We start from the raw sequence: 26,939 nt of genomic DNA, 5'->3' as shown, positions 1-26,939 counted from the left end.
CAGCCCAGGAAGCCCCTGGGGATTCAACCTGGGCTCTGAACTAACTGCAAGGCTCTCTTGAAGACAGCGCTGGGCTGCAGGAGATGACCTCAGGTGTCTACTGTGTGCTTACTGCATATAAGGGCCAAGAGGCACGCAGTGACTTCAAGCAGGCTGTGCAACTTCTTGTCATCCTTAAGGTATCAAATGCACTCTAAGACCCCAAATAACCTGCACATGCTCTGTGCTGATGAATCTGCTGCCAATATCTCCCTACTCCGAGTTCAACAATACTGGCAATGAGGGCTTTCCTGATTCAGCTTCATTGGAGCTGAGTTTTTGTTTGTTGGAGTTTATGTTTGTCTCTTATCCTGTTGTTGAACACTGATCTCCCTCCCTCTCAGGTGTCCCAGGCTGGTTGATAAACTATGTGCTTCTCAGCCCACAGCCCTGTCTTTGGTCACCATTAATGGCAGCTGTTGTAGCTCTTGTCGGGTACATTGTGCTAAATATTTTACCTTTATTGTGGGAACTTCCTTTATCTATATCTTCATACACTCACAGGCAGGTAGCACTCATTTTTACTACACATATGTAATATATGTGCGATTTCCTTATTACACCCCTGAACATGAATGAGGACCTATGAACTATCTTTCCAGATGGATTCATACAAAGCATACTCAGCCATCTAATGGTGTCTGAGTCCTCCCTGCGATGCTTTTCTCACTACATTATCTCCAGTGCCCCTGCCTCTGTCTCCTCATGTATACCTGGGAACAATCAGAGTATCTATCCAAAGGGGCACCTGTGAGATTCCAACGAGTTAATCCCTCAGCTTGGCAAGCACTGGATTAGTACTGAGATTTACAATCTCGTCATTGCTACCATTATTGGGAGGAGGTCAGGTTTTGTGGAGTGTGAAGCTTCTATAATTCACGGTGCACGCCGGTAAGAACAACAGCTAGGAAATTTAGAAAAGTTCATAGTTTCAGCTTCAGTGACATCATACTACATCCCTGTAGCCCCAGTTATAAGCATCTTTGCCCTGACATACCATACACATTCCACAGACAATTTCTAATTCTGTTCTCAAAGAGCATTGATTCATTAGGACCCCAAATGGTGAACACCATTGGCTAGAAGAGAAATGGCGAGGTTGACACTTGATGCTACAATTTAGTGCTTAAATGTGAAACATGGAGACAAGGGGCAAGGAGACCAACTCTTCGGGGGCGGGCAACGGAAATCCAGTTGGAAAAACAGGAAGTCTGGGATGGGGCGGTCCCCAAGGGTAATTCACTTTCTCTTCTTGGTGAGAGGCTTAAGTCATTCACCTTACATGGGTTCACAATCATTTATCCTCATAGTTGCATTGCCTCTGTGTCCATTTACTACTGCTAATATTACAGTGGATGTAACTACAGTGCTCATCTTCCACTCTTTTTTAATTTTTTTTTTTGTACTGGGGATCAAACTTGGGTCCTTGCACTTGTGAGGCAGGTGGCAGAACCACTGAGCTAAATCCCCAGCCCCCATCTTTCACTCTTGATGGCATTCAGTTGTTGCTCTGAGCATGGCAATACAGATCTTTTAGTTAAGTATCATCACTCTATACCCATATTAATCTCCATTGCCTAACTGGATTCTAATGAAGGCCAGAAGGATGCTCCCTCTGGAGAGATGGGCTTGACGACTCCAGGGAGAGGCTTCACAGTGGGAAGCTCTGAGACCCCTGACACTGTCCTTACTATGCACCATTGTCAGGGGCACACACAGCAGCTATCCCAACCCATGCATCTCCAGCACAAGATACTTCTCTGTAGAAACAGGCGCCCTTGCAGAGAGGATTTTGCAGGTTACAGAGCAGAAACAAAAAAGGGTCCTGACTAGCTGCTCTGCAGTAGCAACCTGTCTCTTCATGAGGGTGTCCTCTCCACCTGATCTCGGTGGCACAGTGTCAGCATGGCTGGAGGCTGAAAGCTGAAGGACTGCTGGGTGTCTGAGGAAGCCACCATCAGGACAAATAGGGAGCAAAGCCCCCATCCAGCCACTGGAGCAGACGTGAAAGGATGAGCATCCATGGGTAAGGGACAAAGGAAGGAGCGAGCAGCTATAGTGTCCTTAAAAAGAACACAGTGGAGCAGGTTGTCTTAGAAGAGAAGACCAAATATAAAATACAGTGTTTGAAAATATATAGAAGGATATTCAGATGCAAAGTCAACCAATCAACCAGCCAAAGCAAAGACAGCGGGAGACCTGGAAGATAAAACCAAAGAAATCTAGAACAGAACGACAGCATTTGGAAAAGAAAACAAACACATTATGCGAGGTGAAATAAACCAGATACAGAAAGACAAATGCCTCATGTTGTCACTCATTAGTGGAAACTAGTAAACCAGTCTTGCAAAAGAACAAAATGGATTCAAGGCCCCTAGGGCCTGGGAGGAAGTAAGGACAGAGATCAAGGAGAAGGTCAGTGGGGCAGGAGACACGGAGGCGGTGTCGCTCCTGCTCTTCCTTGGCATGGGAAAGTGTGGCTAAATGATGTATGGCACCCTCCTGCTGGCTAGACAAGAACAGCGTGGCTCCCCAACACAGGGGAATAATTGCTGAAGAGGAAGTGTTCATTAGCCTGCCTTGATCATCATAGTTCGATGCAGGTGCAGAATTGCCACAGCACAGCCCACAAGACACAGAAATGTCACATCTGGGGAAGAATACTAAACGCCAGTATGATGTGTGAGAGTTCAGAAGACAAGAATAGGAAATGCGAAACACCGTGGAAATAATTTCCAAACGAGTACGAGCAGCTATTCGGTCCCTGTGAATGAAGGAGGACGCGAAGCCATGACAACACCGACAAGCTCAGGAATGTGGGCCAAACACCCTCAAGCCTCAGAAGTGGAGGGGGAAGAGCGAGAGTCACAAATGAGGGGCTGGAGCGCTCTCAGGGAGCGCTGCTCCTACCCACGGTGCGGGGCTTGCACGCTCACCTTCATCACTCAGCGCCCCATGGTGCTCTCAGGCGGACAGGAGAAGCAGTGTCCCCCGAATACGGTGGCATAAGCAACCACAGGTGACGTGCGCACCCCACGTTCCCAACGGGGTCAACACCACAGCCGACTTCTTCCTCTTCTCCACTCCCACCAGTCTTCTCACAGCCTCCATCACCTTCTAGAGTAGGCGATCAAGAAAACACTTATAAACTAGAACATACAAGGCCACGAAGCCAGGGAAGCAGGCACGTGGATTGACTGTGTCTTCTTGGCTTCAGCACAGCCCCCTGGAGGAGGGCAGGGCTTCTGCATTTGCTCTTTGGTGCCAGGTGCCTGGTCTCTAGCTGTCCAGAGAATTAACGGATGCGATGTGTCCTTTGGAGTTTAGATAAAGAATCCCAAGGAAAGGAAATTCAGATGATTAACAGAGAGACAAACAGGATTGTATCGTGACAGGAAACAGTACCAGGGCGATCTGCTTAGCCAGGAAGGAACAGTAAACGATGGAGAAGACAATGTCTGCTGCTGGGATAGCCTGGCGCAGGCAGGTCAGAGGGAGAGGAAGAGGATGCTAAGAGGGTCAAGCGATATGACCGACAACAGTGACCCGACAAGGCCTCATGCTCCACATGCTGGTCAGTAGGAAACTCCCTGAAATCGCCAAGCAGGGCCCTGGTAACCTGCGTATTATTTAGAACTACTGGGATTTTTGAACCTGTCTGATGGGGTTGGGGATGGACTGGGAGGATGGGCAGGCCCTGTGATGTGTCATCGTGAGCATTAAGCCACCTTTAAACAAACACACAAGCTCCAAGTGGTAACTGAAAAGTCATTGCAGTTGGAACTTCATGTGGCATAAAGGTGAAAAAGTGAGAACCAGGACCACCTGTCATGTAAAGGCACAAGATCCCAATAATGAATGTAACTGTACTGTATACCTAAAATGTACCAATAAACTCAATAAAAGAAAAAAAGAGTCGAATCAGACATGGAGGCACTGGGAGCAGCTGGGGAGGAGAGGGGTTCTTGTGCGCATTCTCGCCCTACATGGGGTCTAGCGGACCCTTGACACGCAAGGCGACAGCAGGTGCCCTGAGACGACTGTGTTCTTTCTCCCCGCTGCACCGCACCTTCCACAAAGTGAGGTCCTGCTGGAAAGCGGTGTTGAATTGAAGACAAAGCTCATCTGCGCAGAATTGATCTGGACAGCTCTTTGATTATGAGAATATCGTTTAAAGCTCTACGTATGCTTTTTAAAACGAAATCAGATTATATGTGACTTCTTGGAAACTTTATAAGTAAGATAAGGACTGCTTAATTAGAAACTGAAGGGAAAAATAAAGAAGGGTGAGAAAATCTAAGATTTGGTAATCTTGTTTCTACCTCCTGAAAGGCCTCGAGGCTGTAATAAAATTAGTAGATAAATCCTTTCCTTCCAGTCCCTAAGAACTTTCCAGAGGGAGATGTTCAAGTCTACAACTGCTGAACATGCTGGGCAAAAACATGATTTACAGGGGATTTGGAACGGTAGCAACAAGTTAATAAAAAGTAACTTGGATTCCTAAGCAAATGATAATGTAAAATAAAAATAAATTCTTGTATCAATTCTAAAGTCCATTAGTTTGGTTTAAATTTTGTTCTTAGGGCATAGCTTGTCCAAGTCAGGTGAGTTTGCTGTATTATTAACTTGGGTTTCCTAACTGCGCAAGGTCAGTGATTTCAAAGAAAAGCAAAACTAGTGTGGTGAAACGTTTTTTACGGTGGTGGAGGTGGAGCAGATGAAGTGGGGATAGAAGGAGAAATGATGTTTTCTTCTAAGATGCCTCAGAGAAAAAGCAAGAAAGGGCCATTTCGCAGTCCCCTCCTCCTCTTCCCACACTGGCCGTGGCAGTCCTCAGTTCAAACGCTCCTGTTCCCTCCTGGGCCCACGAAGACCTAGTGGGTCCCCTCCCTCCTGCCAGTCCAGCTGGTATCTGAGCTCACAGGAGGCTGGGCGGGGGGGCTCCACTTTGAGGAAGAAAAGCAGGAGTTTTGCCTAGTGCTGCAACCATGTAAGTCACAAATATGGAAGCAAGAAGAAAGGGAGGGAGGGAAGCCAGTCTTTTTAAAGTCTTTCTTCTAAAGAGGTATTTTGTCCCAGGGATGGGGAAGTCACCGAGACAATTATAAAATAAAGTTAACAGGAACTAAGGGAAAATGAGCAATCACAGTAGGCAAGCTCCATGCACCGTGCTTTTTTCCCTGCTCTCCCACTGCAGGCTCACTGGGGTGGCAATGCGGCCTGTGCTGGGCACACCGAGCAGGGGCGCCACAGTGCAGGGCGCCCAAGGGAATCTCCTCAGCACCTCTCATTTTTTCTGTGGGCCTAAAACTGCTGCAAAAAAGTGTGTAAAAATAAGTAACCACAAACACATACACCAAAAAACTAGTGAGTAAAAGAGCCAAAGAGCAAAACACTTCACAGAACTGCGTACGGCAGAGGAAAGTGGCTTCTCAGGAGAGAATGGAAGCCCTGTTTGCTGGAGACCCAGGGACCCCAAGGGCAAAGCTCTACCTCCAGGTGACCCCCCCCACAGCACCACCGAGGCCAGCAAACCAGACTCATACTACCAGTGGAAGGGAAGTCACGGAGAGCAGCCACGAGGGACACTGCGACCTGCATCACTGTAGGACAACTGCCCCACTCCTGAGTCAGGAACACGAAAAGCCAAAGCAGGGACATTCGCCAGAAATCCCAAGTAGCCCCAGAACTAACAGAAGTGGGGTGCTGGGCAAGACCCAGTGTGCTATTCACAGAACCCACTGAAAAATAAAAAGAGCCTTGTGTTTAAAAATTTTTCTGAATTTCAGGTGAGCAGCAGCGAGGAGAAAATCAAGCCCTGGGAACCTTCAAGTTCAGACCCTGGGAGGCGTAAAGAGCCGAGCTGGCCCTCGGTGCTTTTCTGGGAGCCTGACTCTCTCCTATACAGATGCTGGCCAGGTGATCAGAGTTCTTTCACTGCCATGGTAATCTATACATCACTTAGTGGTTCGTATCTTCAGGGAGCACGTTTGAAAAAGAGGAGAGGTTAAAAAAAAAAAAGCAGGACAGAATCCTTTCCTCCCTTCCTGTGACTGTTAGTGCTGTAGGAGAACATCAGGAATAAATCACCGCAATGAATCTTATCTCTCCTTTCTCCAGTGCACAGCCGAATGGACACAGTTTCCAGCCTCTGTACCTGGGCTGTTAAACAACTCTGCTAAAGGGTTTGTAAAGTCAGGAACCACAGGCAGGAGTCATGTGATCCCCACATACTGGGTGGAGCTGTGGCCAGGTATGTGCAGATCCTATGAGGACAAGGAGCCCTGCATCCCAGGATCTACAAGAACTCTGGCTCTGCTCCTCCGGAACACAGCACGTCCATCTGCCATCTGGAAGACATTTTCCTTTGCACCTCTGCCCGCTGTAGAAAGCCTGCTGTTGGTGCTCATACTGGGAAAACCCAAGTCAAGATAAATGACAGGAGCCACTCCACTTAGACCCGTGAGCATCAAGGAAGCAGAGCCAAGTGATGTAGAACTCCTGCTTCAAAGGCAAGGGATAACGTTCCCGGCTCAGCCCAGAACGCAGGAGGCTGCGCGCAAGCCGTGGGAGGGCAGGGAGCTGCTCATGGCAGCAGCACCAGGGCCAAGAGGAGAATCGGGGGCTCGTACCCTCCGTGCCGGGGAGCAGCCTGAGACCTGATCCCTGTAACCCATAGCCCAACCGTGATGATCCCTGGCTGAAGCTGCCAGGCTAAGACCCCCTCCCCGTGTGGGGCCCCTCTCCCAGCAGCCTCCCCTGCAAGGTTGATGACTGGAGCACCCCAGGGCCGGACAGGCCTCCAGCTGTGCCTCGGGGTGGGCGCCCGGCCAGCAAGTCGGCTTCCCTCAGCACTTGCGCCCCAGAGGAGAGGCCTGTTGTGAAGGCTGTTGGGAAGGTTCCACTCCCACTCTTGAGGGACCTCCTTCAGTCAGACATGAGACGCCCGCTCGCACCCTGCTGCATCCTGCAGCGGAGTCAGCCAGAGCATGCGGAAGTGAGGCTGGCAGCTTTGTGCCGAGGGGCAGTGGGTTCAGAGGACCCAGGGCTGCCCAGGGGACTGGAAGGACACTTGCTGTCACTGTCAGGAAAACCGACCTGGGCCTTCTGCCTACTCAGTCAGGAGTAAAAGATTGTTAGTACCCGGGACAAGAGAAAAGTTCCTTATATTTCAGTGGAAACTAAGACAGCATCTTGAATGAAAATCTACCTTCCCAGCTCCATTGCTAAAATAATCTAGAAGAATTAATCTACAGCATAGTTCACTTTTGTGTTTTGTTTTTGGAAATTGTGCTTCACAGACTAAAAAATAATGGATGTACATTTCCTTTGACAGCAAAAGTAAAATAACCAAGACTTATTGTCGATCCCCACTGAAAGCCTTGAGGTGGATCAGGGCAATAGATCCTCACCTCACGCAGAACACAGGTGACGCTGCCAAAGATCGCATCTGATGAGGGCGGCAGACATCCCTGCACCAGGCTCAGCTTTGTGGACCTCCTGAGAAAACTCCGGGTGGGAGAGGTGGGGTGCGCTGGGGATGCGTTGTTCCCAGGTTGCCACAAAGCCCCACCTGACCCGCTCGAGCTTCCAAGAACCCAAGGGGCAGGGACGTGTGACTTGGGGAATGACAGTAAATCTGTGGTATCATCTCTGGAAGCTCCTCCTGCAGAGAACATGCAAATGTGCTAAAGTACAGGTGCGCAGATGGAAGACGCATGCAAGACAGGGGTCACTAGGTATTTCCCAGGTGAATTTGGGGCTGCCACTGTTCAGGGTTTCTAGGGGTTTTCTGGACAGACAGGTTGGTCCAACTTCAGCCTACACTGATGTTGCTGTCAGGCCCACTGTTCTGCTTGTGACAGAATTAACTGATTTACTGCCTTGGAATGAGTTAAGTAGAAAGCACCACACACAGGAGAGCTCAGAAGTGGTTCTGGATCTCTCTGTGCCAGAAAGGCAGAGAAGACCAACGGGACAAACTAGCACCACTATGATGCACGAAATGCACCAACATGCACATGCACACACACACACACACACACAGGCACACACACAGTGACACGTTGTGTAAGGGTGGCCTCATGGTCATCATGGGACTTTGTCCAAGATGATGGTCTCACAGGGTCATAATGGAGCTAAGGTTTATTGTCACCTGGGACACAGGTGAGATCCCACTCTGCAGGGGTTGCAACAAATGACAAAGATGCTGTGGAATCTAAACTCTATCAGACAGTCCCAGCCTCAGTCAGGGGAGGTATCTAGCCAGCCCTGGCCCCACTGGGTTCCTGTTGGAGAAGACCAAGGCCACCCAGAGGAGTTCCTGCTTGTGTTGATGCTGGGGCCCATTCCCCCCAGGGAGAAGCCTGGCTCCCACAAGCTAGTGAGCAGCCTGGCGGGTTTCCCAAGGACCCCTCTCACTCCTTGAAATGCCCTCCTCCCCTGCCTCTCCTGAACTGCACCCACATCGCCCCACTCCTTTATTCTCCTGAACACCCAGTTTCATGCACAGGGAAAAGCTGAGCTCCCTTCACGCTGGCTCTTCCTACTGTGGTCCTTATGGCTGACTAAAATCTGGCCTGGACGTGTCAGCTAGGTCCAGCTTTGTTTTTCTCTGACGTCTATTTCCTTCGATAAGAAATCCCTTTGACAAAGAGGGGTGGCCTGTTGTGTCCTGCCTTGGCCATCCAGAGAGATCAGCTCCTCCTCAGCCTGGAGTACACCCTCAGTAGACACTTCAGGCACAGACCCAGTACACACTAAGCTGTATTCTTGCATCCAGCCCAGCCTGGCCACAGTCAGGCTAGGGAAGCAGGCAGCAGCTCTCTGGGGCCGAGATAGCGATGTTGGGGAACGTGGTAACCAGGTGCTGGAGAAGAGCCCCGGAGGCTCCCAGACCTTAGTCCATGGGTCTCAAGAGCTAAAATTCTCAGGTAAATTCTGAGTGTTTCTCTCCATAGTGGTGAGACGTGGAGGTCACAGACCCACAGCTGTGGCTGAGCAGGGCTGGAGCCTGATTCGGTGGCTGTGTTCTGCAGGCAGCTGTGCAATAGGACCCGATGCTCCCAGGGAGCCCGTCCCCCACTGTGACCAGGTGACTCCTGGCCCCTCGAGTGCTGGTTGGTGTCTCTGTCTGCACCCTGAGCCCGGGGGGGTCATGTGAGCTCTGGAAAGGATGGAGACAGCACTCACCTCTCATCTTCCTGTATTCAATGGCCTTGGAGAGGGCATTGTGCTGTGTGACTCTGAGGCACATTTCAGCATGCCAGGCCGCACCCGCCAGCCCCGGGTCTTTACAACCAACCCGAATCTGATGCCCCCGTGTGCAGTTTGGCCCCACGGTCGTTCTAGGGGACATTCGAGTTGTGTCCTGGGCATGGTCTGTCAGTGCTTTCCACCACCCTGGGAGACAGGTCCCCCTGTACCGACAAGGACCGCGAGGCGCCGACAGACCCAGCCCTCACGCGGGCGGTGCTGCTGGAAGAACCGTCCCCTCACGGACCCCGAGCATGAGTGTTTATACCCTGCACTCAGGCACAGTTTGCTTTGTTCGCCTCTGAGTTGCTGGGGTCTGATAATGGGAGCCGGTGCTTGTTCTCCAGCAGCCTCAGGGCTGCCTGCGCACTGGATGTGTCTGCACACTGTACTTTTGTTACGGTGCTCTCAACACCGCTTACCTGGGAGGACAGGCGGACACTCCGCAGGACACCAGTGCTGTGGCAGGGCGGGTCTTGGGGTTACAGAAGGACGTGTTCACCTGCAAGCTCATGTCTCTGTAGCAGCCTCCCTTTGTGATCAGATGCCCTGTGCAAGGAGAGAGGCACGACACACTCACAACCGAGTCCTGTGTCGAAAGGCAGACAAAGGCGGCAAACTCCTGCGAAAGATCTTGACCACACTCGCATATCTCCTTCATGTCCAATTGGCCAACTCTTTTCTTACTTCTTTGAGACAGGGTCTCCTATGTGCTTGAGGCTGGCCTTGAAGTCACTGTGTAGCCCATACCCAAACTGAACTCACAGCAATCCTCTTTCCTCAAACTGCTGAGTTCTGGAGTCACAGGCACCTGCCACCACTCCCCACCTAGCCAGTCACTGGGATTCTCCTTTTCTGACCTGTCTCCCTGTTTCTAACTGGTGAATTCCATCAACTCTCGGAATCACACATTTCTGCCTACCTTTTAACAGCATTTAAAGAGCGCTACTGTAAACTTGAGGAAGGGAACCAACACACCAGTTCTTTCAATCCTTGGGAACACTAGGCATTATCAAATGTCGCTCCAATGTTACATATCCCTGTGTCATACGCCATTGAGAGTTGGAGGAAACAAGGAGCAATAAAGCAGCAAGAAGCAAAAAACAATAAAATGACCACAAATGTATTGCCTGGGAATTCATAGTTTTAAATATTGTCAAAGCTATAATCGAATGTTCAATGTAGGAGTTGTATCAGATGAACTCAGTGGAAATGAAGGCAGCTCAATTCTCAGGCTCTCAGTACAACTGGGCTGCTACTGAAAGCTTCATGAGTGTCCCTTAATTTCTTTGATACATCAATCAATTAAATTTATCACAGAGAACTATTGTGTGGGGCACCAGGAATCATCAGCTCCACAGAGACAGAAGGCAGATAGCTGTTTGCCAAGGGCTGGGGAAAGGGAATGGAAAGTTATTGCTTAAAGAGTATGGAGAGTCTGAGAAGATGAAAGAGTTCTGGAGACTGGTGAAGGTGACGGTTGTGTAACGATGTAAACATATTTAATGACACTGAGCTGCACACTTGGGAGTGGTAAAGTGTAAACTTCACATTGCATATACTTTGCCATGATATAAAAAAGGATAATAACCCAGATATACCTTGTGAAGGAAGAGAGAGTTCTTTCAATAGTGAGGAAAGAAAAACGGAGGAAAAGAACCAAGCCAGTGCTCCTTTGTAAAGGGCAAAATCACACTCATTAAGATAGAGAATTTTGTCACCATGTTTGGAAAGACAGACACAGGAGGCCTGCAGCTTACAGGGAAAAATGCCCACAGTCTGGCCAGGTTGGGCTCCAGCGACCCTGACATTGTGCCCACCAGCTCCAGTCCCTCCCAGACAGGCCCCAGAGCTTGTCTGTGAGGGCATGAATGGAGAGATGGCTTCAGAGGAGCAAATCAGCTCAATGATTCCAAGGCAAGACCCTTGAAGAGAAAACGAAGTCTAAAATTCACTCTGACATCAAGTTTGGCACCTGGGGATGCTTTGTTGAAAAGGAACAGGGTATTCAAGGGCAATGTCACCCATTTAGAGAACCAGTTTTCATTATGGACTATAAACATGGACAGTACTAATGAAAATAAAAATTTATAAAAACAGTAACCAGCTTTGTCCAGGAGCCACACGAAAATAGCTCTCCTGAGTCTGATCCCAAAGCACCAGCCTGGCTCTTCTGAAGGAGGGAGGGTGCTTCCCTCCCAGTTCTTTGCTGACTCGATGTGACAGAAAATTGCACTAAGGTTTTCCGGTTACTGCTGCTGTAACTTGAATTTTCCAATTATCTCTTCCTGGTTTTAGTTGTCTCAGATCTGGAATGGTTTATTTAAAAACATGACTAAGATAAAGATCACCAAACGCTCGGTAGAAGTGTAAGAAAAGCTATTTAAACACAGCGAGTCTGTTGCAAAAAGAGCCTTTCCAAGAAAGCACAGGAACCAAATCACAGAGAACGCCTCCGAGACTAGCAGTGGCGTATGCCCTGCAGCCACAAGGCAGTAGGAAGACAGTACAAGCGAACCTAAGCACCCTGGTTAGTTGTGGCCCCAACATCTGCTCTAACAGGCAGATTTAGAGTCAAGGACAGGTGCGGTGGCGGCCCTGGGGTGCACGTGTCTATGAGCTCGGCACTGGGGTGTCTGCAGACCTGGCAGGGGATGGTCTGGGAGGCAGAGCAGAAGTCGCAGCCGAAGAGCCCGGGAGGTCCCAGGGTCCCCGTCAGGTCAGCCTGGGCTGGAAGGGTTAGACCCCGTGCAGGGCAGAAGATACAGCAACCCAGGCCCAGAGAGAGGAAGTGACATCCAGAGATCTGTCCCTCTCGGTGACCCGAGGCAGAAATATCTGCCGAGGGACCTTCTGTGTGGCACTGCAGGGACACAGGCTGGAGCGCAATGCATACCCACGTCCTTCACAAAGATCTGTCCTCTTGGAGGGGAAACGCAGCGTTCCTTTCTAGACTGGCCTACATTTTCTTAGACTTATTTTTTTTTTAAATTTTAGAACAAGGTCTCACTAAATTCTGAGCTGCCTAAGCTGGGCTTGAACTTGAGAACCTCCTGCCTCAGCCTGCCACAGTGCTGGGATTATAGGCACACACACACCGCACCACTCAAGTTGAAAATCCTTTTTAAAAGGAAATTTCCCCTTTAACGCACATGTGCACATACACACACACACATACAGCTCACACATGCACACACTCCTGACACTCCCAGATTAAAAGTCTGCTTTTCCTGGTTGAACCTCTGGGCCTCTGAACCCTGCTCTTCCCCTCATGTGTGACACGGGGCCCCGCCCCGAGCCCTTTTCTCTGTCCTCTGCACCAGGCCTGCCCATCTGCGGTCATCCCTGGCCACGCCCCTGGGCCCACCTGGCCATCTTCTCGGCCTCAACTTGACCCCTGCACTTGCTTCTCTGTGTTTCTTGGCTCAGGGGTCCTCAGACCCGCGCGTGCGTCAGACCCGCGCACGCAAAGCCCCACTCCACCGAGTGTCAGACACAGTAGGTGCCATGGACTTGGGTTTTTCTTCCTAACAAATGTGCAGGTGCTGCCCTAGCTCAGGGGCCACACCTGCAAAATTAGCAGCCACTGGTTTTCTGTCTCCATTTACCCAGGTGTGAAATAGTACACACACCTGCTAAGGCCTGAGAGTCGGGGGAATCTTTCCCAGGAAAGCAGCTTACACCAGACAGCCTGAGGCCCAACCTCAGTCCTCCCACAGAGTTGTACCCAGGGCCCACCCACGCCAGTCCTGCCGCAGGTCGAACCTCTGCAGACTCCTGCACAGGCTGGAAGAGACCCCCCACGACCCAGGGCGGAGGCCAGTCCCAACCCATGCCCTGCAGGATCCGGAGCCTCAGGGGTCTGGTAGGAAAAGGGGGCGTGATCTGGGTGGGGACCCCACACGTATGACTGGTGGCCGCAGCCGGGGCAGCGTGTGGGGCAGAGCCTTATACCTGGGTGTCTGAGTTCCAACCGGACAAAACTGTAGGGAGTCTGGCTGGTGACTGGAGAGGTGAAGAACCGGTTAGCAGGGTGGGAAACCCCGGGTGTCGGAAGCGATGCAAGTGAAAACATTGCCATCACAGGCGCTCAGGTTGTCCTGGCAAAATGACGAGGGATATCTTCCCCTCTGGAGGTGTCTCCATAGGGCGAAGTGCCACCATCCACAGCCACGTGAGTCCGGGTAATGCATGAGTGGCATCCAGGGAGCACATTTCTGGAGGGCGGGAGCTGCATTACTCACTTCTGCAACTTCGGTAGCTCGAATGATGAATTTGCTGTCTTGGTTTTAAGTTCTTTGCGAGGCACTGGCCAGTTTTCTGTAACTTCCGAGTTCACACAAATCAACAAGGAGTTAACTAACGCTTAGCCGGAAGCGCATCAGGGTAGGGCCGTGATCTTTTATACCTGACTAAGGATGAACTGGGCCCCTCTCTGTGGTACAGCCACGCACCAACACTGCCATGCTACTGTTTAAGTGTGCACACGAACTCACTTTTCTCCTTGCTAACTAGGACCCAGAGACTATTGGCAAAAGAAATCACGGTCTTTTTCTAACTGTTCTGCAGAGAACCCTATGGGTTCCCTTAAATTAACAAACATAAAGCTCAACTGAAGTGAGGGGCACAGAGGGAGGCTGTATGGTTTCCTGCAGCGGCTGAGGTCTCCCTAATGGATGCACGAGAAAAACGTATGTTTTCCTCTACTTAGATTTCAAATTCAAAGTCCATTCTTTAAAATTGCTGATTACAACAGTGTGTTAGTTCTGCAAACTAGGGCTTCCGTTAGGTTTTCTATTTCAAAACTGAAAGCATATGAAATTCAAATCTCCTGTTCCAGTCTTAACAGACAGCCGTCCCTTGGTGATTCCTGACGCCTCTGTGCAAAGCGGAAACTTGCTCTGCCTTGAAATAGAAGAACAGGTTAACTTTATCTATGGACTTTTTTTTCTCTTTTTGGAGATTTTTGTTGGCTCCCCCTTTGGGCTGCCCTGGTGTCAGCCAAATTATATCCAACACTTTTACTTGTCGATCAGGTAAGGAGGAAATCCAGATTTAGTAATTTATGTGATAAGAGGCAGTATGTACACACACACACATATGCACACACACATACACGGACACACACACAGGCATCTGCACAGATCCACCAAAGAAACACACTAGATTTGCCCAACAAGTGTGCCAGTTCTGACTGCAGGTTACTTTTCAGCTGCGACTCTCAAGACTTCCACCTCTTTACAGGGCACTCCTGGTGGGTCAGGCCACACTTCTCCGTGCTGTGAAATATCTGTTCACACTGCAAGACCAGCCCTTCTGGATCCCACCGCTCAGGCCTGCAGCACCCAGCACAGTGGGAGGCCTTTTCTGGGTTCCTGGGTTCCTCGCTGGGACAGCGCAATGTATAGTTGGGACACGAGGACACCGCGAGCAGCGCAAGCAGACAAGGAAAAACATCCAAGGTTAGGAAAGACAGGTGGGCCGCGAGGGTCCCCTGACAGGTTGAGCGCTTAATGGAAGTACAGCAAGAGATGAGGGTGGCCAGTGTGTTCAAAACCAAATTTTCTAAAAAAGAAAGGTAAAGATTCGGTAAGACAAGAGTCTGAGGGTCAAAGCTGAAGCAAAATTTGGAAAACAACTCCTGGTTTTGAATACCAGGGTAGATACATGAGCATGGGCATAGCTGACACAAACATCTAATTAGGATATTATTTGAAAAAGAGAATAGCTCCACAAAGCAGAAAGAGGCAGTGGATAAAAACTCAATGCATTAGTAACATAAGTGAACATGCGAGCCAGGGAAGAAAATTCAACTCTGGGCACTCACATCTGTCATGCTGTGCCCTGTGTCACAGGACAGAAAGGGGCCCTAGAGATGGGGGGAGGAGAGAGGGGAGGGAGAACAAAGGATTACAATGAGTTATGCACCTGAATCAACTCCCCATGATCAAAGTATGCATTATGTCTCTCAAACATTTACCACTTTAAAAAAAGACAAATTTTTAGAGAAGATGCAGCCCTGGTTCACAAATTGTAAATAAAAGCCTATTAGATGATTTAAATTTGTTGCTATTTTGTTTTTTGACACAATCAAAACACTGAAGTTTTTGAAGATGAAAAAATGTAAACGAGGAAGTTGGCGCTGCATTTTCTAAATCCCTTCTCTCTGAGTCACTCACTTAGGTCCTGCAGTGGAGGCAGGAGCACAAGACTGGGAAGGAAGAGCAGAGTGAGGAGTCGTGCCCTCTCGTCTCTGCGGTGGAAGGCAAGCACAGGTTGTGGAGATGCACAGCTCCCCATCACTGCTCCTGCATGGCTTAACCCGACTCGTCCCTAGTGATTTCTGAATTTTTTCATGATTTCTTGGATCTTTAAAAGCCAGAGTGACTCTAAGAGTTTCAGACAACTGTCTGTGACCTTCACATCTTTATTCCTTCTATTTAATAAGCAAACGACCCCAAAAATGAAGTAACTTCCTACTGGAATACTTCCTGCTAGAAATGTTTGACAGTTCCTGGCTGAACTGTCTCTGGAATTCCAATGGTCAGCTTAGCAACCTGTGTCTAAGGGGAGCAACTGCAGGAAGGTCTCTTTGGATCACGGTTTTAGAGGTCCACTCCATGGAACACTAACTCCATCGCCTTAGGTCCACGGCGGGGCATAAACCTCAGAGTAGAAGGGTATGAAGGAGGAAAGATGCTCACTTCACGGCAGGCAGGAGACAGAGAGCCAGAGAGGAAGGGCCCAGTACCAGAGAGGGACGCTCAGGTCACGTCCGTAGCCAGGGGGCCTCTCGCTTCAACCAGGCACCACGTCCCATGATCTTCATCAGCTGTGAACTCATCAGTGAATCAAGCCGTTGGGGAAGTGGATGCCCCACAAGCTCATTGCTTGGCCTTTGGGGGACATCTCAGAACCCAACCATAAAGAATATACTGACTTACGGAATACAAGCAAAAACCATGAATATGGCAGATAAGAAATGATAATTTAAAATTTCACACATAGGACAAAGAAAAATAAAGTAATGAGGTACTCAGTCTAAATACATAAACATAATCTAAGGAAGTACTCAGTTCCAAAATACAAAAATAAAAGTTTTCATCCTATGGAATAATATAGTTTTCTTAATTAGAAAAACTAACTCCATATGGCATAAACAAGTTAACGGAGTTGTTATCATCCATAATATAAACATTTATTGCATTTAATGTCTGAGAAAACAAATTCGTAAACATTTTAATTACACATTCTGCCAAATGTTAAGAAACAGGTACTAACACAGCTATTTAAATTGCACCAGAACAAAAAAGCAAAAAAGGAAAGAAAAAGGAAAAGAAAGCCTTCCAACACTGAAAGAAATAAGTTTAGTACATTTTATTACACAGAAGAAAACCACACCTCCATGGTATTTAGTGTTAATATGAAAAATATTAAATAGAGAAGAGGATCAATAGCACACGAGAAAACAAAAACAAAAACGAAATCACCAGACAATAATTCAGGGCAAGAGCGGCATCATGATTCAAAGTGTAGGTCAGTGTGAAGGCCCTGGGTTCCGACTCCACCCAGTGCTGGCCAAGCACTGGGGAGCAGGCTTTGGGGAGGAAGCTGCTGCAAACACAGGACAGCCACCCTGCCCAGGGCTCCCCCAGCATGAGGGTGTGGACTCGCTGGGTCTGGGCTGCGGCCCAAGCCTGCATTTCTAAGGATTTCCCAGAAGTGCTGCCCCCATGGGCCTGACGCCCTGTGATGCCAGAGGTGTCTCAGTTCCCTTCTGAAAGGTTTCTCACGAAGTGACCTGGAACTGGCAGGCGCTGGGGCTTACGAGGCTCACATTAGAATCTGTACAGACCCCTCGCTCGGTTCTCATGCTGCTGTTCAGCCTGCGTGTCCATAAGTGATCCACCTCTGTGTGCAAGCAGGGTTTGCCCAAAAGAAAAGGTCTTAGACTTCAGGAACCTCTGAGATACTCCTTCCAAAATGGAGCTGACACACGCAGTTTCCAAGAAAACTTTTGGGGTATGCAAGCGTTCCTTGTCTACAGTCTGTTAAAGTGTAAATAACTTTTAGATAAATTTACTTAACTATGCGGACATATAATATCCCGGACATTAAATACACAGGTGTGAAATGGCACACTAGAAATGAGGTGCTTGTGCTCACAATATGCATGTAATCTGCACCCTCAAGATCTTGGGTTCCACGCCTACCTGGACCTAAGCATTAAGGTCCAGCGCTCCTGTGTCTCTGGGACTTGCCCCGTCCTCCCCCATCCTCCCCCATCCTCCTTCGCACTGGACTGAGTCACACTGTGAGTTCCCTGGCCACGGACAGCAGACCATGGGACTTCGCAAGTTCTCAGGGTTCATATTGCTCACACGTACTCATACCTAAACCTATATCTGAAGAGGTGCACTAGATGTGTATGTATCTCTCAGTTCAGTTTCTCTAGAAAACCCTAACACCCAATATAAATAATAACAGACATAAAAGTGGATTTAAATGTTTCTCTGTTTTCAAATGTCTAATATTCTGAGAAGATAAAGGTGCAGCCACATGTGTGATGGTGCTGGATTCTCCCTGGTCTGTTTCCCCCCACCCTGGCTGTGGGTACTATGCTGTCAGAAGACCCCCGTGGGTCGGAGCAGGGTCTCCTCATCATCTGGCCTAGAGTTCATGGAGACTCAGGGTTTTTTTGTTTTTTTTTTTCTGACCAATGCACACACTGGCGTAACGATTTCTCGTCATTGCTCACGATCACTTAACATTGTCAGAAAGAAAAGTGACAGCGTCCACGAGATGCCAGAGTCCTGCTGGCCAAGGTTTTAGAGAAAATCCATATTAATAGAGAGGAGAGGGGAAGGGTGTAAGATCCAAAGGAAAAGTAAGAAATTTAGAGAGAACAATTATCAGCTGTGGAGAGAAGAGTCCCGGCCCCTGAAGGTGGTGAGCACAAAGAGCAATATGCTCTGGGACTCAGGACATCCTCCCACACATGTGAAGCCTTGGATTCAATTATTTTTCCAATCAGACAGTATTCATCAAATGCCCTCGATGGGGAGAGAATTGAGCACATTCGGTGCAAAGCACGGAGGGCCGTGGATCAGGCGGAAAAGGGCAGAAATGATGGCTAGAAGTGGCCTTTTGCATACCGCTCACGGAGAAGCCAGAGCCAGATGGTTTTGCTCTGCTTTTTTCTGGAAGGAGTAAAAGGAGGGCTCACTCGGCCTCCTACCCATGTAGAAAGTCCCACTAATTCTCTCATGGCCAGCAGAGCTACTTGCTATCCTCTCTCTGCAGCAAGGAGCCACATTTTTCCATAGAAAGCTTTTAATATCTGAGTCAGTAGCTTCCCTGGTGCCAGGATTTAAATATTTCATTGTATAAAAATATTTCATTTAAATATTTCAGTGTATAATGGCAGCAGCTAAGGTACATCCAGTGTTAACTTTTTAGATCATTACGGTTTTTGTTAATTTTTTAGTTTTCCTCTATTTTCTTCCTGCGCTCATGTCAGCTATTAAGACAGTGTGGATTCATTTTTTAAATTTTTTTTTTCATTTACAGGTTCTGAGATTATGCAAGTTTGTCTTTGTGTACTATTCTCTTTTACTTACAGTACAATCTGATGTCTTAATTATAAAACCTGGGATGTACCTAGCTGACATCATCTGTCCTCTTGGAAACTTGTCTATTTTATAAGGTATAATTTTTTTCTTTTCTCAAATAGCAAGCATCCAGTCACCACTGTACCACATAGCATGTGTTGGATCTATCTAAGATCATTTTAGTGGAACTGCCTTTATTAAATACGACAGTTTTATTAAAACTTTTATGGCATTGAGATAACGAAGCCAAGTCTTGTCACCTGATAACCTTTTGGACTTGGTCTTCCTTACCATTCGCACTGAGACTTGTAAAATTCATGTTTTCTGGGTGCACTTAAGTACATAACTGAAAGGTAAATTTCTTTCCTGTTTCCTGAGACTAGTTAGACGTAAAAATCTCACTCTGTGTCATTGTACTTTCCATGCACAATTTTATCTCTCATCACCAACATATGCAGTAATTATAGTAAATTACATTTGTGGAATCTCAAATCACAAGGCCATCCATCCTTAAGATAATCTTTCATCAGATGAGAGTGGAAGCCAATGCACCAGGTGGCTTTACTGCTGCAGGCCACACTGACACAAAGTGGAGACGGCAGCTGCGGTTAACCGGTGACACTCAGAGCCACTGTGCCCACGTTGCCCCTCTGAACATCCCAGCTGCTTTCCCGGAAAAGCCCTGGGCGGCTCCCGACCAGCCCCTGGCTGCGCCTCCCCAGCGCCCCCTCGTGGGGTGAGAAGGCACCTACCCCCTCCGCAGGAGACGGAGCACTCGGAGCGCATGATGGCCCACGTGTAGCGAGGCTGCACTGGGGGCTTCTTCTCAGCCCCGGAGCGAGGCAGCGAGAATTCCCAGGCCACACCCGGGTTCCTCCCTTGGAACAGAAGCTTGGAGAGAAGAAAGGAGAAAAACAGAGCAGTTTGCACAGAGCTCCTTAGAGCATCCATAGCACCGAGCAGAAGCCGGTGAGGGTGGTAACACACCGTCCTCTACACGCACTCGCCCGTCTACGCGGTCCCACTGGACTCCTGAACACCTACGGAGACCTCCGGACTCACATTCGGGGTTTCCTCCGTGCAGCTTCAATGCTGTGCGAGGGTGCAAGGCTTGCGGGGTCTCCCTAGGTGTTTCTGCGAGACCCCGGCACGTGCTCACTTCCCACAGCAGTTCTAAATAACCAGAAGGCCTAAGGGGGTATCACGCGAGCTCACCCCCAGGGTCATCAGCGCTCGCCCTGCTGTGCTTGGCCATAGGGCCCTTTCTGTCCCGGCAGGGACCCTTCCATCCAGGGGAAAGACACTGGGTTAGCAAAAGTCACTCAGGCCGAGGCCCCTGTGAGCAGAGACTCAGTGCCCAGAACCAGACTCGGACCCTATCCTTCCCAACTCGAAACCCAGCCTTCAGGACCAGTTACTCTCAAAATATGCCGGACCCTTGGATCTCAGTGGGAGCATACCCTATCCTGGGAACCTCACCAATAACCCACTGATCAAATTCTACACCTCAGCCGTCCTTGATAGGACGCTCACTATGAACATACTTGCCCCTGCTTTCCTACCCTGGCACCATCTTCGCTCCTGGATGACACAGGTCAGGTTTCAGCTGGAGCCGAAGTCGAGGGACAGGCACAGCCTCGCCCATGAGGTCTCCAGACCCCTCTTTCATTGAGAGCAGCTTCCTCTGAAGCTCTGCTCCTGTTCAACCCTGACCAACCTTTTTCTCTGTGATTATTCAAGCTAACGATTGTGGAAGCTGGGCAAGATATAATCAAGAAAAGAATTCAGGATGAATAAACTTGTCATGGGGGTTCAGGGGACGGCTCCAGGTCAGAAGGGAAGGACAGAGGTGGACCTGTGGAGCTTGGCCATGCTGGACCACTTGGGAAAGCATCTCCCAGCAGATCAGGATGCGCTGGGCTGCCAGTTCCAGAAGCATAGGGCCGGGGGGTTGGGGGCTGGGCAGCTGTCACCTCTGCAGCAAGGTGTAGGATGATGGGCAACCTTTGAATCAACATTTCTTAAATTGTACACAGAAATAGGAAAAGGCAAGGGTTTAGCATTTCCTCAACCTGCCACGGTAGCCTGCCCAGCCCTCAGGGATGAGTCAGGTAAGAAGCCGCCCAAATGCATTTTGTGAACCTGTGTTTTCATGTGTGAAGAGCAGAAGGGCTTGGGTCAGGATGTGACCCAGCCACAGGGCACTGGGGCAGAAGGGACTGCACGGCTGTGACTAGCAAGGGGTCAATGCTGTGACACAGGCAAGTCATCGCACAGCACAGGTGTCATTTCTGGGTGTCCATTGCGCACCTGTTGTTATGGGACAGGGCAGTACAGTGCTGGCCCCTCCCAAAATACAGACTCCCAAGAGTGGCTGCTTCTTACAGCCACTGAATTTGCAGGCAAGGAACACAGTGAATGTCAACTGGTGAAGACTCGATATGGAGACAGAGGCAAGTCCATAAACTCAAGCACGCACCAAGAAAAACAAGATGATAGAAACTAGTCCACTGCTCTCTTCAGCCTACAGATGGACTACTCTTGCTTTTGGCAACTCTATACACTTTTTTTTGCAAGCTTGCAATTAGGCCAAGAGGCACAATACCACGAAAACATGGAAGACCACCAAACCCAAGCCCCAAACTAAGAAGCCAGCCCCTACCTCCACGATGAGCGTTTCGTTAGTCGGTCCAGCAGAGGTTAAGCTCTCGGGCTCTTTGTAGGACCGTCTGTAGTCAAAGGAAGCACCTGAAAACTTGTACCATCCTGGCCAATCCACGGTCCAGTGTCCATTCAGGTAGTACCTTTTGAGGATGTTGCGCACAGAAATGTAAGAGGTAGATATGTTCGTCTCATAGATGTGAATGCTCCGGGCTCCAGAAGGAATGGTGATCATGTGATAATATTCTAGATAAAAGAAATGGTCAAAATGTGGAATTTCATTTAACTGAGCTTCTCCATAACCAAAGCTTAGGAATTCGTGTTTGGAAGAGGTGGTAGATCTACTTGGGCAGTCAGTTATGTTCAATTAAATATGACTTATTTTTATTGACTAGAGCAGAACTCTGATGATTTTCACTCTCTAATAAGCTAGCAAGCACTCCTTGCCCAAACCAAAGGCTAGAGAAACAAGGGGTTCCTACAGCAGAAAAGAGACGAAAAGGAAGATCTGCAGGTCTGAGTAGCTGATGTTTAGCCTCTTCTCTAGCTGCTCCCCCAGAGAAGCTGGAGATCAAACCATCCCAGACTGAGCCTGGCAGACAGCTCTGAAATACTCACGGTTGGTGTGGTGGTGCTTGTTATAGACACCCCTGTGAGTCATGCAGTTTGAGTTATTTCCCTTGCACACCCCACAGGAGTCCTCGGCAGCATCAGATCCAAGGATATTGTCACAGCCAACTCTCTGGAGGACCCATGAGATCACAAGTCATTCATGAAAGAAAGGACAACACATTCAATAGCATGACTGATCTCACGCAGGAGGCCTCCTCCCCACTATCACAGAAAATTTCCCCAACATGGGGTAGTGAACAAGTATTTATTGGATACCCAATATGTGCACAGTGAGACTATCATACTTTTCAGAAACCTTTAAATATGAAACACAGCCTGTGCTGCTCTCCAATGCTGTTTCCCAACTACAGCATCTGGAGGCATAAGTTAAACCTGTGGGTTGTCACATGGAGACACAGTAAATTTCACACTGACACAAGCAGCATGGTATAGTGGCAAGCACTCTATCCACACAGGGATCGCTGATGTGTCACTGTGTTCTAGCTGCCTGGGGCAATAGCACAGAAGTGGCAGTCGCCACTGGGGAGACTCTTTCTAAACTAGAAGAGGAAATGTCATAGTATTCAAGCAGCACTTTATAATTTCTATGATCCTTTTTTTATCTATTCCCCACTAAATAAAACAGGATCTATATTTAATAAAAAAGAAAAAAAATCCATTCAGAACCAAACTAACTAGCCTACAATCCTTTCCTTGAAGTTCTTGGGACCAGACTGAGATGTATAGCTTTTAGGAAGGTAAAGTATCATGCAAATCTGGTGGCTGTGAGAATCCCAACAGGACCCTGGCCACCCTGTAATTAGCACATTCATGTTTCTAGATCAAAATGTGTGTGTATTTATGCCAAGTAGGATAAAGAAAACTCTCTGATAGTCACAATCAGTTCAGGGCACATTTTGGCACCAAACAAGTTTAGGTCCCAAAACTCTTTCACAGTTATTTTGTTTTTCTTCAGCCTTTGGATTTTAGAGCTACAAATAACAGACTGTGACACTGTAGGTATATGACATTAAAGCCTTCTTGGTAGGCATCCAAAATAATAAGGTATTTAACAAATCCACAGGTAATCAGGGAACTGTGAGGATTTTGAAGTAGGAAGAGGTTTCACAGAACATCTCATGTGATCTCTGTAGGTCTAGCAGGGTCAGGCTAGGGACCTGGTGGATGGGAGGGGTCATGAGGTCACATGGAGGAAGCTAGAACTGGACTTGAGCTTTGGACTCTGCAGGACATTAGCACTGCTGACCCACTTCTGTGTGTAGGCACTAGATGTTCCCTGCTGTGAGTCTGATCTGGTAGCACCGTTACTTTATTCACCACAACATCCTCTCTGCCCCTCGTCTTCCTGAAGGGTGATGAGCTCCTCACTGCTCCCATGGACACCAATGCCTCCTCTACCTGCCTCTTTCTCCCACAGGCTCACCTCCTGTCCTGTCCTGCCTTGTGGCACTCTGGGCTGAGATATCGAGGAGGCCACTGTACAGTGACTGCTGCAAAGAGGCTCCTCGGTTTCCTGTTGTCCCCGCCTCTACTGAATGCCCAGAAAGTGCACCCTAATCCTGCAGCTCCATTGTCCCACACCCCGTGCCGGCTCTCCATGGGCACAAGGACAGGAATCTAACTCTTCCTTGGACAGTGGTGGCAGTGGCAGGACCTCAGTTCATCCCTCCCCAGTCCTGCCCACTTTCTACTATTCCTGTGACTGAATCAGCTCCTACCAGCCCAGGCTTCCAGGTACCATGCTGCTCGCTCTGCTTCCCCGGTCCCCTCTTCCAAGCCAGCCTCACAGACCTAGCTTGGATGCGCGTGCCTCCTGACCCCGAGTGCCCTCAACTGTCCCAGACCCACAGCAGCAGCTCTGGCCCACGCACTGCAGCAAGGCGATGCCATCAGCGTTGTGCCTTGAGCTTCTCCCCCTCTGCCTACGAATGCAGGGAAGGGGTCCTCTTAGGTATCAGGTCTTTCTAGCCCTAAGGGTGCCTGGCACAAAGCAGACCCCCGGGAGACATTTGTGGAATGAAGAAGTGATCATTATTACCTCACATATCCCATCTATACAAACATTACGGCTATCCTCCGAGCATGGAGTCCCATCTTTCACTTTATTTGACAAAGAAAAGAAGAAATCAAATCCTTCTGCGATACAGTAGAGTTTGCATAAGTCCTGATCTTAAAAAGAAATACACACACAAACACAAATAAGAAAGACACTTAAGCTCAGATCATTTTCGCTCTGAATTTTAGATAGATTTTCTATTTTTCCCCATAACTCCCACAAAATAATACATTGCAAAGACATTTTCAGGGGTTTCCTCCTTGCACTTGTTTTTATTATTCCTTAATGATTTGCTCTTGGTTTTTACTCTTGTGTTCCTTACTGATCTTTGCTCATTATATAATGGTTGGCACATAGTAGGCATTCAATAAATATTTGTTGGCTTCCCTACACCATTAATGCTTTACTACATTTCAGTGCTCTTTGGTGGAAAAGAAAAAGGTCACTGTAGTTTTGTAGCAATACGCAAGATTCTTACAAATAGAATGTAATAAAAAAATCAACATCATCACTAGATTTCTTCATGCCGTTGATGAAATACACACAATTTTTCAACTGGTAAATAACTTTTAGACAAAATAGCTCATACTGTGCCCCTGCTCTCTGCTTGGCCTAGGGACTTCCAGTCAAGGGCAGACAAGTGGATGCCAGGCAGTGCAGCAGGGCAGATCAAACTCACTCCCAGAGCAGGGTGTGTGACAGGGACCTCCCAGAACTAGGACAACTGGTCTACCTGAATGGTGCATTACCAATCACAATTTTTTAACAAGCAAAGAGGGTAGAGTGCAGAGCATCACTAGGAAGCAGGGCTGGAGATTTACCTTCCACCCGTGTGTACGGTTTCCACTTGTAGTGCCACCCTCGAAACTGCTTGCTGTTGTACTCGGCACACTGGGCGGTGCGGAAGTCCACACTGTCTTTGGGACACTTCTGGCTGTTACAAAGTTTCAGAGTGCGTGTGGAGCCCTCACAAAACTTCCCTCCGTGGGATGGCCTGAAATGTATGTTTTGCAGTTAGCAACCTGAGAGTGCAGCGCTACTGTGTATGTTCTGGGGGCTGACACGTACAGGGGAGATGGGACGGGGCTTCAGTTTACTAACGGGGCAGTTAAGGAAGTGCACTTGGAAGCGGGTGTTGTGTCACACATCTGTAATCTCAGAATTTGGGAGGCTGAGGAAGGAGGCTCATGAGTTTGAGGCCAGCGTGAGCTACATAGTGAGCTCAAGGCCACCTTAAACTATACATAGAAAGACTTGTGTCCAAAGAGCCAGAAACAAAAACTAACAAATAAACAAGACAAAACAGAACATGTACTTGGCAAGACTTTCCTGTGTGAACATGACACAATTTCCCTCCTGTGACAAGGCCAGGATGTCAGGACCAAGTTAGGTAGTACCTGGAGCCACCCCGGGTGAGAGCCGCTGGTGGACAGGTGGAGGCAGTGGCTACAGGGAGCACTGGGAAGAACCACTGAGGTCTCAGCCCCGGGGAATGAGAAGCCCCATCCCTGGCCCTGTAGGTGACTGACTGGAACCATCTTTTCCTCTGACTGAAGCCCAGTGGGAAACTGAGTACACTGCATGAAAAACCTTTTCCCTGAAAGGGTTGGATCTCACTCGTTCCTGTCCACCTGGGCTCTATACGCTCTTCTAGTGAGTTGGCAGAACTCTAGTATTTTAAAATATGTACAGTTAAAATCTACTTCCTGAATATCACTGGATATAGGTTGGTTATTTTTTGCAGAGGTCAAGAAGTTGCACAGGTGTGATCAAAATATATGGTGCATCTTTAAAGTTTAAGAAAAATTATTGCAGTTCCCTTCAAAATCCTCTCACTCACTTTTGACATCCTCATCCCACCATCCTGCCACTTTCAGAAGCAGTCTGGAAGTCCTCCTTCAGGGGTGCCTTTAGCTGCACTGTTGTGGCTGCCTTGATGTCTTGAACTGATCAAAAATACTTCCCTTTCATGGTCATTTAGACTTTGGGGCGGAGCCAGAGTCGCATGGTGCCGGGTCTGGTGAATAAAGTGGGTAGGGATACACGGTCATGTTTTTACCAGTCTGCTTTTCTTTCTTTGGTGGCATTTGGCCTTCACCATGGTTTTGATCACACCTTGTACATTAAAGAGATAAAACAAGCGCTGGAATCAAATGCCCCTCCTTCTTTGTGTTTCGCACAGCACGGTGTAAAGTGCAGGGCTGAAGAGAGCGTAGTGACCACAGGCACACGTACTTGGGGTTGGAGCAGAGGCGGTCCCTGTGCGACACTCCTCCCCCACAGGTCCTGGAGCAGGGGGACCAAGGGGACCAGTCCGACCACTGGCCATGGGTGGGCTCAGGGCCTTCATCCCCGTATTTCACGCACTGTCCGCCGCGGCACCACTAAACATTGAGAAAATAAACAGAAAGTCTGCGTGTGTAGTGAAAGCCTATGGGTTCATCTCGCCATTGCCGCAGTGGAGAGTTGTGCACCAGGCCCACGCTCACTCCCACCCACCAGCGGCGCCCGGTGGAAGTGCCTTCAAGTCTGCTTCTCCTGTCTTTCCAAATGTGGCATTATCCTACCAATTCACATAGCCGAGGGGTGACCCAAACATAAGGTGAACATTTTAATTTTAAAAATCCATTGTTTACTGTAATAGATTTTATTTATTTTAATTTAATTTTAATTTTTTTTTTTTT

General features: G+C 48.5%; 1 protein-coding gene across 1 annotated transcript in view; it reads right to left on the bottom strand.

Annotated features, from left to right (window-relative positions):
- Positions 1-26,939, bottom strand: part of Adamts16 (ADAM metallopeptidase with thrombospondin type 1 motif 16) — a 124,125-nt gene that overhangs the window by 17,368 nt on the left and 79,818 nt on the right. The window contains exons 13-19 of the mRNA XM_010606128.2: positions 26,491-26,639; positions 25,077-25,249; positions 24,238-24,368; positions 22,185-22,308; positions 21,568-21,812; positions 19,658-19,796; positions 9,717-9,843 (exon numbers count right to left, since the gene is read on the bottom strand). Of these exons, the coding sequence (XP_010604430.1) occupies positions 9,717-9,843; positions 19,658-19,796; positions 21,568-21,812; positions 22,185-22,308; positions 24,238-24,368; positions 25,077-25,249; positions 26,491-26,639 (1,088 nt within the window). The remainder of the gene's footprint in view (positions 1-9,716; positions 9,844-19,657; positions 19,797-21,567; positions 21,813-22,184; positions 22,309-24,237; positions 24,369-25,076; positions 25,250-26,490; positions 26,640-26,939) is intronic.

Source organism: Fukomys damarensis, unplaced genomic scaffold (assembly GCF_012274545.1).
Source record: "Fukomys damarensis isolate Sample0158 unplaced genomic scaffold, DMR_v1.0_HiC HiC_scaffold_1, whole genome shotgun sequence".
Lineage (NCBI taxonomy): Eukaryota > Metazoa > Chordata > Mammalia > Rodentia > Bathyergidae > Fukomys > Fukomys damarensis.
Note: the sequence above shows the minus strand (reverse complement) of the source record. Positions and strands in the feature narration are given on the sequence as shown.